General features: G+C 39.9%; 2 protein-coding genes across 4 annotated transcripts in view; one reads left to right on the top strand and one right to left on the bottom strand.

Annotated features, from left to right (window-relative positions):
- ATG4A (autophagy related 4A cysteine peptidase) overlaps window positions 1-2,381 on the bottom strand; it is a 52,039-nt gene extending 49,658 nt beyond the window's left edge. For both annotated transcript variants that reach the window (XM_045995435.1, XM_045995436.1), the window contains exon 1: window positions 2,069-2,381. In XM_045995435.1, coding sequence (XP_045851391.1) covers window positions 2,069-2,381 — 313 coding nt within the window. The remainder of the gene's footprint in view (window positions 1-2,068) is intronic.
- On the top strand, window positions 2,371-12,036 carry PSMD10 (proteasome 26S subunit, non-ATPase 10). 2 transcript variants are annotated; one of them, XM_045995438.1, is made up of 5 exons: window positions 2,371-2,493; window positions 4,729-4,827; window positions 5,703-5,849; window positions 5,944-6,110; window positions 8,296-12,036. In XM_045995438.1, exons 1-5 carry the CDS (start codon window positions 2,380-2,382, stop codon window positions 8,447-8,449), a joined length of 681 nt encoding a protein of 226 aa, XP_045851394.1. In that variant the 5' UTR covers window positions 2,371-2,379; the 3' UTR covers window positions 8,450-12,036. The 2 variants fall into 2 exon arrangements, with proteins under 2 accessions (XP_045851394.1, XP_045851395.1); XM_045995439.1 differs by having other exon boundaries at window positions 5,944-6,031; window positions 8,296-8,432.
- The last annotated feature ends 3,214 nt before the right edge of the window (window positions 12,037-15,250 follow it).

Raw genomic sequence — 15,250 nt, 5'->3', positions numbered from 1 at the left:
TCAATAATGGGAAAAATATGTGAACAGACACTTCACCAAAGAAGATACACAACTAGCTAATAAGCGCACAAGACAATGCTCATCATCATTGGTTAAGGAAATACAAATTACAACCACAATGAGTTACCATTTCACACTCATTTAGAATGGCCATGATAAAAAGACAGACAATAACAAATGTTGGCAAGGATTTGGGGAAACAGAAACCCTCCTACATTGCTGGGGAAAAGCAAGTAGTATGACCACTTTGGAAAACAGTTTTGCAGTTTCTTGAAAAGTTAAACATAAATTTGCCATATGTTCCAGTAATTCCACCCTTAGGTATCTACCAATAAGAAATGAAAACATAGGTCCACGGGAAATCTTGTGCACACATGTTCTTAGCAACTAATAATTAGTAATAGCCAACAACTGGAAACAACCTATTAGCTAGGGAGTAGACAAGAAAAGTGTGTTATATCCACAAAATAGAATATTATTTGGCAATAAAAAATTAATGAGGTATGGATACATGCTACAATATGGATGAACTTTAAAAATATCACGCTAAGTGAAAGAAGCCAGGCACGAAAGACCGCATATTGTAAGATTTTATTTAGATGAAATGTCAAGAATAGGCAAATTTATAAAGACAGAAAGTAGATTAGTCGTTACCTGGGGATGGGAGTGGGAATAAGGATTAATTATAATTAAGCATGAAGGATCTTATTGGGGGAATGAAAATGTTCTAAAACTGTTTATGGGGATGGCTGCACCACTCAGTAAAGTTACTAAAAATCATTTAATTATACATTTGAACTGAGTTACTTTTATGGTATGTAAAATACATTTCAATAAAGCTGTTAAAAACAGGAAAAGAACAGTAGGGGAAACTGGATGAAGGGTACACAGAAAGTTTGTACTACCTTTGCGACTTTTCTGTAAAGCTAGAGCTATTCTGAAATTTTTCAAAATTAAAGAAAAATTAACAAGAATATGTTTGTGGGTTGATATAAGTATATGGCAGTACCTACCATTGTGAAAAGACATTTACAAAGATGAAATAAGAAAATTCCATTACAGAGCAGCATTAACAGATGAACACTTGATGTAATTGTTAAGATGGGGAACCCTGACTGTGAGCCCCAATTAAACAAAATGTAGTCCCCCCCCAAAATTCCATTATTTCTCTTAGTAGTCTTGTGTAACAAAAAAAAACCACCCAACTATCGTTTTATTTTGGATTTCATCAGTAAACATTTGCTGAAATTTGTTTTCTCTCTTGTTATATAAGTGCATGCAAATTATCCACAATTTCACCTTTTGGACTGCAACGCTTAAAGTATTTACTATCTGCGCTTCACAGAAAGTTTGCCAAGCCCTGTTCTACACCATAACAGGATAAATATAAACATAATCGGTCTCTTTCTTGAGTGTATTCTTATCATTACCTAGTTTTGGCATAAGGCCCTCCTGGATATGTCCTATAAAGAATAAGCCTTGCATCTCTTCTGTTTATGACAGTATTTGGGATTTCCATAAATAGAAACACTATTAACTTAATATTTCTAGCAAAGCCTCGATGTCATCGTTATTATCATGACATTAAAGGGCCAACACCATACCACAGTATCAAGATGACTCTCATCAAGTTGTGATGTCACAAGGCCATGGACTCACCGAGGTCAATTAGATATCAAGTGGCTCCCATGGCCTCACACCCTGCCTTTGGCATCACCCTGGCACATCACCTTACTAAGGAGTCATATACTATCACTGCTGTGACAGAATTCTGCCCTGATGCCACTCTGACGAGATGTCGGACGAATTAACCCCTACTTCTTTCCACTTCTTTGGCGGCGGCAGGGAGGGGGAGGGTAGCCACAGCCACCCACACGAGCCCAGGAGGCAGTCCTCAGATCCTACCGTTGTCCCTTCCGCCTGCCACCGCAGGTCAGGGCCCCCGTGGGACAGGACCTTTAGGCTCCCATAACTCTCTTGCCAGGACCCCACACCCGTTTCTTGTGGCCGATTCAATGGCCCAATAGCGACCACCCACCCCGGTTCCACACGAAGCCGCTCCCCGTACCTGACTCCATTCTCCAGCTGTCATCCTGGGCCAATTCCACCGGCCACTTGACTACGGCGGCCGCAAAGGACCCTGGGACCTGTAGTTCCGCGCTGCTAGGGGACTGAGTCGGTGAGAGTGGCAAAGACGCTTCCCCGCCCAAAACTGCGCTCAAACTGCAACTCCCAGAGGCGCCCCGGGGTGGGAAAGAAGCAAAGGAACGAGGAAGACCAGTGATTGGTGGTACTCTGCCGGCTCTTTTGATTGGCAGTCGTAGCTGGCGACGTGAGGCGGTCGTGGATCGCGCTTCACGGAGATCCTGGGAAAGAGACATGGAGGGGTGTGTGTCCAACCTAATGGTCTGCAACCTGGCCTACAGCGGAAAGCTGGAGGAGTTGAAGGAAAGGATCCTGGCGGATAAATCCCTGGCTACTAGGACTGACCAGGTAAAGCAGCGCAGAGGCCTCTCCGCATGCGGTGGCGTTGACGAGGCCCAACGTGGCTGCCTGGCCCAGCCCGAGGGAGGCCGATTCCATAAGGGCCAGATCCCCGCCTCCGCCGCCCCATCCTTAGACGGGGTCACCCCAGGACTCGGAATCGGGGCGGCAGGAGCGAGCCCCGCAAACCTCAAATATTTTGGGGAAGAGGGCGGGTGCTTAGCTCCCTGAATTTTGGATATTTCTAGAACTTTTACCGCGTTTCTCAGAAATGGCCACTTCTGGCTGCCAAATCTTTGAGCTGCCCGTGGAGGAAAGCTTTTTTTTTTTTTTTAATGAGTTTTTTTACTTTTTACTAGTTGTTTTATTCCATGAAACGCGTGTAACCAGATGCCAGTTCTGTGTCAGGCAGTTTACTAGGAGCTGGGGATACAGCCGAGTGGAAGAAGCAGACGTTAGTAACTAACCCCAAATCGTAGGTCCAGTAACAAATTGTAGTGACTGCTCTGGAGAGCAGTTTACGTGGTGCTTTCAGAACACAGAACGACAGGACCTGACTTAATCTCCCTTAAAAGAGCGAATGTTGTGATAATTGAAAAGGTTTTGCAAAGGAGGGAAGGTTGGTTAGATATTGGAAGGTTGAGTGGGATTCTCCTGGGGGAGTGAAGGGGCATTCCTAGGCAGAGGCAGACCAAAAGTGAATGAACTTTGGGAAGTGTTTCTGCTCTTCTGCTCAAAGGACCCTCGTGCTTTCACCCCAAGTTTCTAGAAAGATTCACGGTGACCTCAGCAAGCCAACAAATATTTATAGATTGCATTCTGTATGACAGGTACCATTCTAAGCACTAAGCAGTACAGTGTCAGGGATCTACAAATCTCCATTTTGTGTCTTTTGGAAGAGCAGAAATCAGGAGACTGACTTCTGGAACTTCCCTTTGTTGCTCAACCTGAAAATGGCTTTACCTTTACCTAATTTACCTTCGTGATGGTCTGATATTTAACACTTGAAATTTAAGTTAATAATGTCAAATTAAGATTTAGTAATCTGTTCTTCACAGACTCAATGGAATAAAAAAGAAGAAACCTATTCCAGGTCAGGAAACTTAAGAACCAAGGCTCACATGCAAATTACAGGCCTTGTGTGGAGCCTGACTGAAACAAGCCAGCTATTAAAAATCACCTGGGGGACAACTGGGGAAATCTGAATACCGACTGAGTTTTAGATTTTATAAAGGAGTTAGTATTAATTTTGATAGGTGTGATAATGGCCTCATGGCTATCTATGTAGGACAGCATCCTTATTCTTTAGATACTGAAATATTTAGGGATGAAAAATCATGATATTTAGGATTTGGTTTTTAAGTTATCTCATTAGGAAAAAAATCCCTGAGGAAATAAAGTAAGGCAAATATGGCAAAATATTAAATCTAGGTAATAGGCATATGGGTTTCTGTTACACTATTTTTATGTGTTGGAAATTCTTTTGTAATAAAATTGAAAATACCACTTTCTTTTCCATAGAGCTAAGAAGTACAGCTGTCACTGCAAAAAAACAAATTCCCTTTGAGAAACACAACTAACTCCTGACTTATTTTTTTAAAAGTAATGTTGCTGTCTAATTTTGAGTGTGGTATGCTTTTTAAATATATAGATAACCTCAGCTAGTTTTATTAACATTTCTTTCCCATAAGATTCATTCATTCTTTCCGGAGCATCTAGAAATATCAGCATCAGACAGGGGTTTGTGGCCAGCTTCACCATTTACTAGCTATGTGACCTTGGATAAGTTGCCTACCTTGAGGAGTCTTAGTTTCCTCATCTGGAAAATGGGGATAATGTCCACTGTCCAGGATCCTGGAGATTAAATGAGACGATGACTGCAGAACTCTCGGCAGAGTGCCTGGCATAACAGTACATAAATAATGTCGTAGTAAATAGCCAGAGCTCTGTTCCTGCCAAAGCGGTGAAATCAGTCTCGTGCTCCACTGCTTTCGAGGCTGTGCTCAGCCCAGAATTAACATTCATCATTGGATTCTCCCCCATGTTACTGAAACCTTGTTCTCTCTTACGACAGTAAGTAATATGGTATAAAGTTACCTACCCCAGGATCCTGTGCTCTCCATTTCTTATTTCCAAATTATAGGCTTGCTGGCCCCAGTGTTAATCTTTTTCTGCTTTCTTGCCTTCCTTCTTATATTTCTCTTCAAAAATATCGATCATCTTGCTTCTCTCTTTCCCATGCAGGACAGCAGAACCGCATTGCACTGGGCGTGCTCAGCCGGACATACAGAAATTGTAGAATTCTTGCTGCAACTTGGAGTGCCAGTGAACGATAAAGATGATGTGAGTCCTAGGCAGAGTTGATAAAGGCCAGGTTATCTTTAGACTCCAGACTGGTGTTTACTGAGGACTGAGTATCAAGCTCACAGACAAAATTGTAACCTTTATGACTAGGCGGTTAGTTAGAGCAGGGCCCCAGTGACCTCACACAAGTCTATGGGTGCATTATTTTAGAATGTTAGTTCTGCCACTCATACCCCATAAGTTAAGGTTAATGTGTGGATTAAGGCTATAAGACTACAGATCCTATTTATTACGTCGGAAAGCTTTTGTGTGTGTGTGAGCATTGCCTGAATACTCAGAGCCTGGATATCCTTTTGTTGTTGTTATACAGAGATTTATTGTAATGGTATTGGTTATATTAAGATAAAACTTGGTGAAGAATAAGGATGGAAATGTTTTGTAGGCAAGTTCCTTTTCAAGGATGCTCCCTGAAGGAATACTTATAATAGCAAAGAAATAAAAACGGTTCAGTGTAGACCTGGTTGACTATAGTGGGAATAGCCGTACTAATAAAATGATATGCAACTAATAAAGTCAAGAATCCAAAGAAGGACGTAGAAAATTCTCACAAGACAAGAAGTGGACATTGTGGGAAATACAACTCACAGAACTTTATATCCTATAATCCCAATTGGGAAACACATTAGAATTACGCCTGTATCATTCTTTCTGTGTTATAGGATTATGGGTGGTTTTGTGTCCCTTCTGTATATATCTGCTCTCCAAATTTTTCGTGGTGTTTAATGAGGGGAAAAGAAGGTTACTTTTTTTTTTTAACCATTCACACACAGCTGTTTGTAAACCATACCTACATGTCAGCATTAATCCCTGTGCCTTTCCCCCCCTGGTTTTCGTACTGCCTACCTCTTTCATAGGCAGGTTGGTCCCCTCTTCATATTGCTGCTTCTGCCGGCCGTGATGAGATCGTAAAAGCCCTTCTGGGTAAAGGTGCTCAAGTGAATGCTGTCAACCAAAATGGCTGTACACCCCTACATTACGCAGCTTCCAAAAACAGGCATGAGGTAGGCCTCCATTCCTTGCTGCTCCTCTTGAGCTCCAAACCTGTACTCGAGCACAACTAGATGTCTGCATTGTTTTTTTCCCCCGGGGTTCCAGATCGCTGTCATGTTACTGGAAGGTGGGGCTAATCCAGATGCTAAGGACCATTATGAGGCTACAGCAATGCACCGGGCGGCAGCCAAGGGTAACTTGAAGATGATTCATATCCTTCTGTACTACAAAGCATCCACAAATATCCAAGACACTGAGGGTAACACTCCTCTGTAAGTGACAAGTAGCAGTCATCTGTGCTCTCCTTGACATTAGCCTGCTTGCACTAATTCTCACACATTGCTTCTTTTTTTTATTCTGCTTATAATCATAATACATGTGTATGACAAAAGATTTGGAAACACACATAAGTATAAGGATAAAAGTTAAAATTACCTATGTACTTTTCATATATTGCTTCCCATTCTTTGTATGCAAATGTGCATATTTAAAAGAATTTTTTTTTGCAAAATTGAGGTCATACTATGTGTAATTACATCGTGTTCCTTTAACCTCAGTATATTGTGGGCGTTTTCCAATGTCATTAAAATTTTTTTATTTAATGTTTTTAAAACATTTTTGAATGGCTCTATACAGTTCCATTTTATGGATGTGCCCGAATTTAATCATTCCTTTGACTGTATGTTTAAGCTTTTTTGAGTTTTCCATAAATATAAATCATGCTACATTGATCAAGTTTATACAAAAGTCTATGGCCATATTGTTGACGATTACCTTAGTATAGACTCCTAGAAGCAGGACTGCCAAGTCAACAAATACACACATTTTGAAATTGTTGCTATGTATTGTCAGATTGCTTCCAGAGGAGTTGTGTCATGGTATCCTCCCAACAGCAGGTTTGAGAGTGCCTATTACCCCCTCACCAACACTGAGAATAGCCTTCTGTTCTATCAGACCTGGTGTTTCAAAGTTGTCATTTGTGTTTTTATTATCAGCGAAGTGTAACATCTTTTAATGTCTCCAACTAATTGGATTTCTTCTCCAAATTAAAACCTTTCGTGTGTCCCTTTCTCTGCTTTTGGGGAATTAATTTATTTCTTGTGATTTTTTTTAAGTGCCCTCAACTTGATATACTAGAAATATTAACTTGCTATGTTAGTCGTAACTCCTTTTGCCAGTTTCTCTTTTCATGTTCATTATTTTTTTTTTTTAAAGAACAGAAGTTTTCAGCTTCTAAGTAGTCAGATCTGTTAATCTTCCCTCATGTCTGGAAAGCCCTTTCTCATCCTGAAATTAGTTAAATATTTACCTGTATTTTATGAGGCTTTAAAAAAATTGCATTGGTTTTGGTTGAGAGTTACCGTTCTTCATGTAACTCAGGTCCATCTGGAATTGATTCATGCGTATGACCTGAGGCCACCCTCTGCCTTGGTAATTTTTTTGGCAGAACGTGGCTACTTTTCTTCCTTAGTGAGTGGTGACTTTTTTGAACCAGAAATTCTGAGTCTCCTTTTTAGTCTAAAATGAGATTCAGTCTTTTGTGAGTATGATTTTCTTAACTCTTTGTTTTAAAAATCTTTTCTCTGGTCCTGAGTGACTCTGTTTAGAAAGACTTGCACATTCTAGCTCTTTTCTCTGTAACAAGGAAGAAACCTAGGAGTCAGGCAGGACAGGGTCCTGGGAAAAGCCTAGGATTTAGGGAGAGCTAGATGCTCTTTATTCAGACTCAGCCATTTAATCAACTATGTTAAATACTTATATTAAATAACTTGGAGAAGTAACTTAACCTTCCTAAGCCTTAATTTCCGCATCTGTAATATGAGGATAGTAATTCCTTCCTCACTAGATTGTTGTGCCGCTTAAATAACATGACAGGTAAAGCACCTGTTACCCTGCCTAATAAACCGTTAAGTGCCTACAAGGTTTCCCCTTCAGTTACCGCCCAGCCTTGTCAACATAGGTAAGGACTTCAACCTCTGCCACAATTTCAACTGTAAATTGAGGATGATTACCACCATGTTAACTTACAAGGTGGCTGTAAGGATCAAATGAGATAACACCTTTTAAACTGCTTTTTCAAAATTTCAACCACACAAATTGCTATTAGCAGATTATGAGCTGGAGCTTTTCTAAATCATAGCCCTGAAGTATTGAGTGCCTTTGGGGCACACTACTCTAATCTCCCTAAAATATGGATGCTATTCTTAGCCTGGCATTGATCCCTTTTTCAACTGTCATGTGTCCAGAATTAGGATAAATGATTTGATACCATGAGGCCATTCCATGGAATTTTAGCTTACCAACAGTCTTTCCCATGCAAATGGATCTTCCTTTCCTGGTTAAATATTCTGATATTATACCACCTAGTAATATGCCGTTCAGACCACCTCTCAGGAACTCCTCATGGTTACCTAGAATCAGTAGGGAGTAATCAGTCTTTGTGGTCCTCAATTTCAGACACTTAGCCTGTGACGAGGAGAGAGTGGAAGAAGCGAAACTGCTGGTGTCCCAAGGAGCAAGTATTTACATTGAGAATAAAGAAGAAAAGACACCCCTGCAAGTGGCCAAAGGTGGTCTGGGTTTAATACTCAAGAGAATGGTGGAAGGTTAAGCAGCTTGGATGTATTATTCCTGTGTATGTTTTGTGGTTGTCCCGGTGTCCTGGAAACTCATATCCTTGTGCACAAGCCATGGTCCGTGAATGATGAAGTGTTTTTGTCTTCAAAGTCTTATAAACATGTTGAATATTGTTCCTGCCAAGGTCTTTGTTCTGAGCTTACAGCTAGCTTGCCCAGCATTGAATAACTGTTGGGATCGTTCTACTCTTGTTGTACATTCTGTACCGAATTCGGGTTAATTTTGAGCTAGTCGGTTCTGTGACTGTGGTGAGTCTTCAGCACCCTCCCCCTCTGAGGCAGAACAACTCCGATAGCACCAAGCCATTTGTTCTGTCACATGTTTCTAGGTAGGTTCTCGAATGTTCCACTGTCCAGTTGAAATACATCCTGACTTTTCTTTCAAGCTTACTCAGAGGCCTATACCAAAAATTTGTTTTTTCAACAGTATGCTCTAGTTTTATTTTTGTTACGGAATATGTATGTATTTTAAAGGACCAGATTTTCAGTTGGAGGGCATGCTATCCAAGTTCAGAATTCCTAAACACTAAAATAATGCAAAATAAGAGCCGGTGTACTCATGTATCTTTTTAATGAGCTTGTTCCCTTCAAAATAAAATGTACTTTTAAAACAAGTTTTAAAGTACCTGTATTAAGTTATCCTGTATTGGGAAGAAATGTCAAACTTGCTAACGTGATATGTAACAAAAATATATTTTGATTTGTATTCCAGAAACAAAAAATAAAATGCTAAGAGAATCTCCCAGTTTCCCTTTCAAGTCAGTTAGACGTCCCATGTAAACCTTAAAATCCTTCATAAAGACATTTCTCAGTTTTTGCTAGCTCTGAAGTCAATAAAATTAGTGAAGCTTGAGCTGCAGCTAAAATCTTTAAAAATAGTAATCTTCTGAATTGCCAATTAAGTATGGACCAAAAGAAAATAAGTGTGACTTTGATCTCACCTTAGGGAAGCAGCGTAAATGATTGCTAGTCATAAAATCTAATGAACTCCAAGTGACTCTTCAAATTATTTTTTTTAATTTGAATCTCATGCTGCAAATATTGCTTGAAATCAGTAATCCCAGTGAGCCCACAAACTTGCATTAATTGTGGGTCAGAGACTTAACGGCCAGTAGTTGAAATGAGTTCTATAAACATGAATGGTGTCATTGATAATGTAAAACCTATACTTAAATATTTTGAGTGCTGATCACTACAGATATTAATCAGGGAAGCATCTTCTTATGCAACAAAATGTTTGTTTATTGAATGCCAGGGATAGAATTGATGACAGAGGAAATCATTTCTTTCCAGTGGTTTTTAGCGGTGAAGAGAGAGTAAAGTTGTATTTAATTGAATTGGGCCTGTTAGGTCTGAAGGCATATACTCTTTATAAACAGACTTTATGTCTAAGGTAATCGGCTTTGTAGGTATGAAAGAAAACTGATCTTAGTTCTTTAATAAGACACAGATGTAACCAAGCCTCAGTTAATTTGTAGGCTACTGGAATTTTATAAATATAAACTAATAATTATAAGGATGTTAATGGCCCTGGATACTGATCAGATTGTTATCTGTTCATATAGGAAACCCAATAGAGATGAAGCTGATTCAAGGTCAGCAGGTTTTACAGTTGCTTCCAAATGAACTCCAGAAAGATGAGAATTTCAGTTGTAAAGCTTAACTGAATGTAAGTTGAAAGATGCAGGTAAATAGGAACAGTGGAAAAAAGTGTGAGTATCTGTTTGAGGGAATCCACAATTAGAGGGAGTTTCTGTGATACTCAGGGTAAATCTGCATTTGCTTCCTAATCTTTGACTTAGCAGTTTAACCATATGACCCCTGTGTTTTGATTTCTCCATTTCTTAACTGTATCAACTATAGAGAGGTCATGACGTGGCTGTGTCTGCTGCTTTCTGTTTCCCTATCGTGTCACACTGTCGAGCCCCCAGGTCAGTCTGCGGGCAGGTGTGATACGGTGGAGGGGCTCTTTACTTTGGGTTCTGTGGTCCCAGCGTCACAGCTCTTGACTGCCTGAAATTACAGAAATTTGTATGCACACTTTTCTGGGAAAGGGTTTCTTTCTGTAGCTTTCACCAGATTCTCAGAGGGACCTGTGACTGCCCAAAAGACTAAGAATCTCTGGTCAAGAGAATAAAACAGTATTGAACCAATTATCTACAATAGTTTAGTTATGTCACACTATATAGTTTATAAATATTTATAATCCATTCTCCATTGCAGCCTTGAAGAAGGCCAAAAACCATCTCCGTTTTACAGTTGAGAAAATACCCAGAGCCAGAGGAATCTAGCTTTCCTGGGTCCTGGTCCATTTTCTGCCTGCCTCTGGTCAAAAACTGGACCAAATGGAAAGTACTGTAGCATTTTGATAATAACCTGGTAGTTGTAGCACCTCCCCCCGCCCACCCGGACCTCAGGCCTCCCCCACCTGCTAGTCTTTACTTGGGTGGTTTGTTGTTACTTTCCTGAAACCTTCCTTAACATCTCTAAGTCTTTGTTTTGTTTTGTCTTGTTGAAACCAAAGCTTCAAAGACAAGATGATTGACTACTGATTGGTTTGAACCTTTCATGAGACCCTCTAACCTGTTTTCCAACACATAGACATTGCACAACAATCTTTTATTACTACAACTTTGGCCATTCCATGGAATGGAATTTGTTTGAAATTAATTTGTTGCAGTTGAAGAGCATTACACTGGGATCTAGTGGATGTGGTATAATCTCAGGCAGATTATTTTCTCTTGTCACTCACAGAGTCTTCTCTCTGGGGATGGTTGGGGATACATAGGAATGAGCCAACTTTTTTTTTTAATTTAAATTTTTTTATTTTGTTCTTTCAGTGTTCTAAAATTCATTGTTTATGTTCCACACTCAGTGCTCCCTGCAGTATGACCCACCTTTTTAAAACCACATTTACCCCTGTCTATCTCCCCAAGAAGGTAACTCTCTCATTATTTCCCATCTGCACCCAATCATAGTCAGGGGTAGGCCATTGTGTGTGTTAAGACCCTCAGGTGTGCGCAGTTGAAAAAGGTCGAGTGCCGTTCTCCCAAAGCTCCCTCCTAGCTCTTCCAGCTTTTCTTACTGAAAGCTCATCAAGTCTAAGTTACCCAGACGCCAGGGTAAGAGCTTCAGATATTAACCCCCCAGTGTGTATTAGGGATAGAAGTCACCTGGTGCTCTGAAGCCATTGGCGATATCAGCGTACATGATTTCTTAGCTATTGGTCAAGAATCTCTACGTTTAGTCCCTTCTCCTCATAGACCCCTATAATGTGGAGGCCCTCCCCCATGCAGTACAAATGTTGGCCTTCCTTACCTGTTCTCAACATGCTGTTGTTGATAAAATGCAAGAAATTGTCACAGTTAGTGAGGCTGTAAAACTCAGGGACAAGAGCTAGCTCATTCTTATCATGATATCATGGCCACGGTACCTGGTTCAAAGAAGCTGTTCAATCCGTTCATACCCAGCAGATGACTGAATAAACAGATGAATTTGAGGAGAATAAGGACCTACAGCCAAAAAGCTGTTCTGTTGACTTTAGCATATCCTAGTTGCTAAATGCAGAAACAGAGATGAAGGAAGTTCCTGGAGATCTTTTTGGGTAGCAAGAAGTGAATGGTTAAGAAACCTACAGCTGCTTTGGGATTTGATTGGGACTACCCACTTAAATTTTAGCTCTCTGTGGCAAAATAAATCTGATAGTACACTCTGAATGAGAATTACGCTGGAGTAATTTTGAAGTTTAATCAGAATGTGCGGGTAATGACCCATTCCATTTCTTATTTTCTGATCCACCTTTGCTTGGTTCCATTGTTGGAAAGCTCTTTAACATGAGCCCATTTTCCTGCCCAAGTAAACTTCAGTGAAAACTTTGTTATGATTTCATATTTTATAGGGTCTCAGGATTTATCACAAAACAAATACATGGTGTATTATGGATATACTAATAGAAGACTGAGGAGACCGAGATGAAACATGCACTCACCCCATGTGGCCTTATAAGTAGGTAGAGTAGATGCTAACCCACATGGTTTGATGTGAGAAGTTTCCTTTTTCCAGAAATAGCTCCCCTCAGGATTGTTCTGGTGCTTGAAATTCTACCATTTAGACTCTTCGGATTAAGGAATCCCCTGTGTTCAAGAATCCCCTTTCCGGGGCGCCTGGGTGGCTCAGTGGGTTAAAGCCTCTGCCTTCGGCTCAGGTCGTGACCCCAGGGTCCTGGGATCGAGCCCCACATCGGGCTCTCTGCTCAGCAGGGAGCCTGCTTCCCTCTCTCTCTCTGCCTGCCTCTCTGTCTACCTGTGATTTCTGTCAAATAAATAAATAAAATTTAAAAAAAAATCCCCTTTCCAAAGGTAAATACTCAAAAGAGAGCTAGCTCACTATCAATCCAAATGACATCACTGGATGATAAAAGATCATGGTCACTAGACAAAAACAGGTCACAGAACAGCTGCCTTTTAAAATCAGGTATGTGTGTGTTGGGGGGGGGGGCTGGTTTGGGAGTGTTCCTGGAAGGCCCAGTCCGTTGAGTGTCTACCTCTTGATTTCAGCTCAGGTCATGAGCCCAGGGTCCTGAGATTGAGCCACACATCCAGGCTCTGCACTCAGCAGGGTGTCTGCTTGAAGATTCTCTCCCTCTGCCCCTCCTTCCCCACTCACATACATTCTCCTAAATAAATAAAGAAAATCTGTAAAAAAAAAAAAAAAAGTAAATAAAGTGGTAGCAAGGGTAGAGGTAAGTCCTGAGCAATGAATTCTGCCTGGGGAATGCAGAGCTGAGTGGGTCACTGAGCTAGTAGGTACATGAGAATCCTGGGTGTTTAGAAACTAAGATGCCAGATGGCCAGGAAGGGCACTGAAAGGAGAGATCCCAAGATACCACTTCAGATTAACCCTACCTACTTCCCAGCCTTACCCAGCTAAGGTTTTTGTATGGACAGCATGTACTCTATATTTTTATATCTGGGCTTTCCCCTCCATTCCTGTTTGATTTTAGCTCAGCTTCCAGGCCATTGAGATCATTTTGTGTCCTACAACCTAGTAATCATTCTCCTCAGGAGGAAGGCATCCACACATTTGTTAAATGTCCCTTCTGTTTTTATCTAAGTCACTAGCTCTTAATCTTGGATTCAGGGAGTCTGTAATTTACCTAAAACTGTATAAGACACTTTGTGTATGTAAGCGGTTTTCCTATGGAGAGGGGTCCAGAGTTTTCAACAGATTTTCAAGATGATCCATGACCTTCAAAAAAGTTGAAAACCGCTAAATCCACTATTCATCAGTATTTTGACCAGAGCAATGCTGGTAAGGACAGAGTTGTGTAAGATCACCAAGAGTGACTTCCTTCCTGCTCAGCACCAGTCCATCAGATATTTGGGAGGTACAGCTATTGACTATTAAATATTGGTCTCTTGTAATTCGCCTCTATTATAAAGGCAGAAGAGAAAAGTGAATTCTAGCTACTTTATTGTTCTGGTAATGGAGATTTTTATACTGCTGGTGTTTAGTTTTTAATCTTTAAATATTAGATCATTCTCAAAGCCTTCATCATTTTGCTTACTGAACCCATCAGACACTGTGTATCATAATATATTTAACGTGAATGGAATTATAGATGCTTAAAAAAATCCCTATGATTCGTTGAAAATTGACACATCAAAGAAAATACCTAAGTAAAAGCTTGTTACTTCTCTCCATGGCTCCAGATAAGTGTAAATCAAATGTTAAGTTCAATCTACCTTAAAACTGACAAAGGTTCTACCTCAATTCCTGTATAAGTATATTCTCTATATAAAGGGCTTTGCAACTTAAGAAAATCCCCTACATGAAAATTGGGATGTGGTAAGTTAGAGATTCATTACTTCATTCAAAAAGGATTCACCTTGGAAAGAAGCAGACACAAAACAAGTACAGACTGTATGATCGCATTTATACAAAGGTCAAGAAAAGGCAATGGCTGACTGAACATAATTAAGAAATAATAAAAAGAAAAGAAAAAGCAAAGCTAATCTCTAATGACGGAAAGCAAATCAGTGTTTGCCTGGGGCCAGGGTGATGGTGGAATTGCACAAAGGGGCATCAAAAACACTTCGGATTGATGGAAATGCTCTATTTAAACTGTGGTGGTTTCATGGGTGTATACATCTGTCAAAACTCCTCAAATGGTACACGTGAAATGGGTGTGCTTTATTGTACATGCAGTATATGTCAATAACATTAATAAAAGATTTACCTTAGGATCATTCAATAAGATTTTATTGAGTATTTATTGAGCCTCAACATAAGATTTAAAATCTGATTACACAAATGAGAAAGTCTACCTATAAATTTCTTCAAGTGGAATGTGGGGAAAATACGATCAATGGAAAAAATATTTTGGCATGTTAGTTAATAGTTAGCATTTATACAAAAATGGTATCTATTAATGTGGAATATCCCAACAGTGAAACAGATTAAATAATTAGTTCAGATTATCTAAAACAGAACTTAAGTGTTCATTTAGAACAGTTTCCTATTCTGGCCCTTCTAAAGTAGATAGGATCAGAGTGATAACATCTCATTAGAAGCTAAATTGTACATCACCCATGATCCTAACATTTTGTGGTCACCAAAGGAACATGTTATTTGGAATTGTTTGCCTGTACATCATCTTGCATTTAAAAAAATTAGGTTATTTAAAATTTTTGCTGTGCTCTAGATCTTGTATAGCAGGGTGGTTCCTTGGGAAATCTAATATCATAAATGAAGCACTGACTTTTAAGACCTCGTTT

Source organism: Meles meles, chromosome X, assembly GCF_922984935.1.
Source record: "Meles meles chromosome X, mMelMel3.1 paternal haplotype, whole genome shotgun sequence".
In the NCBI taxonomy this organism is placed as follows: Eukaryota; Metazoa; Chordata; class Mammalia; order Carnivora; family Mustelidae; genus Meles; species Meles meles.
Note: the sequence above shows the minus strand (reverse complement) of the source record. Positions and strands in the feature narration are given on the sequence as shown.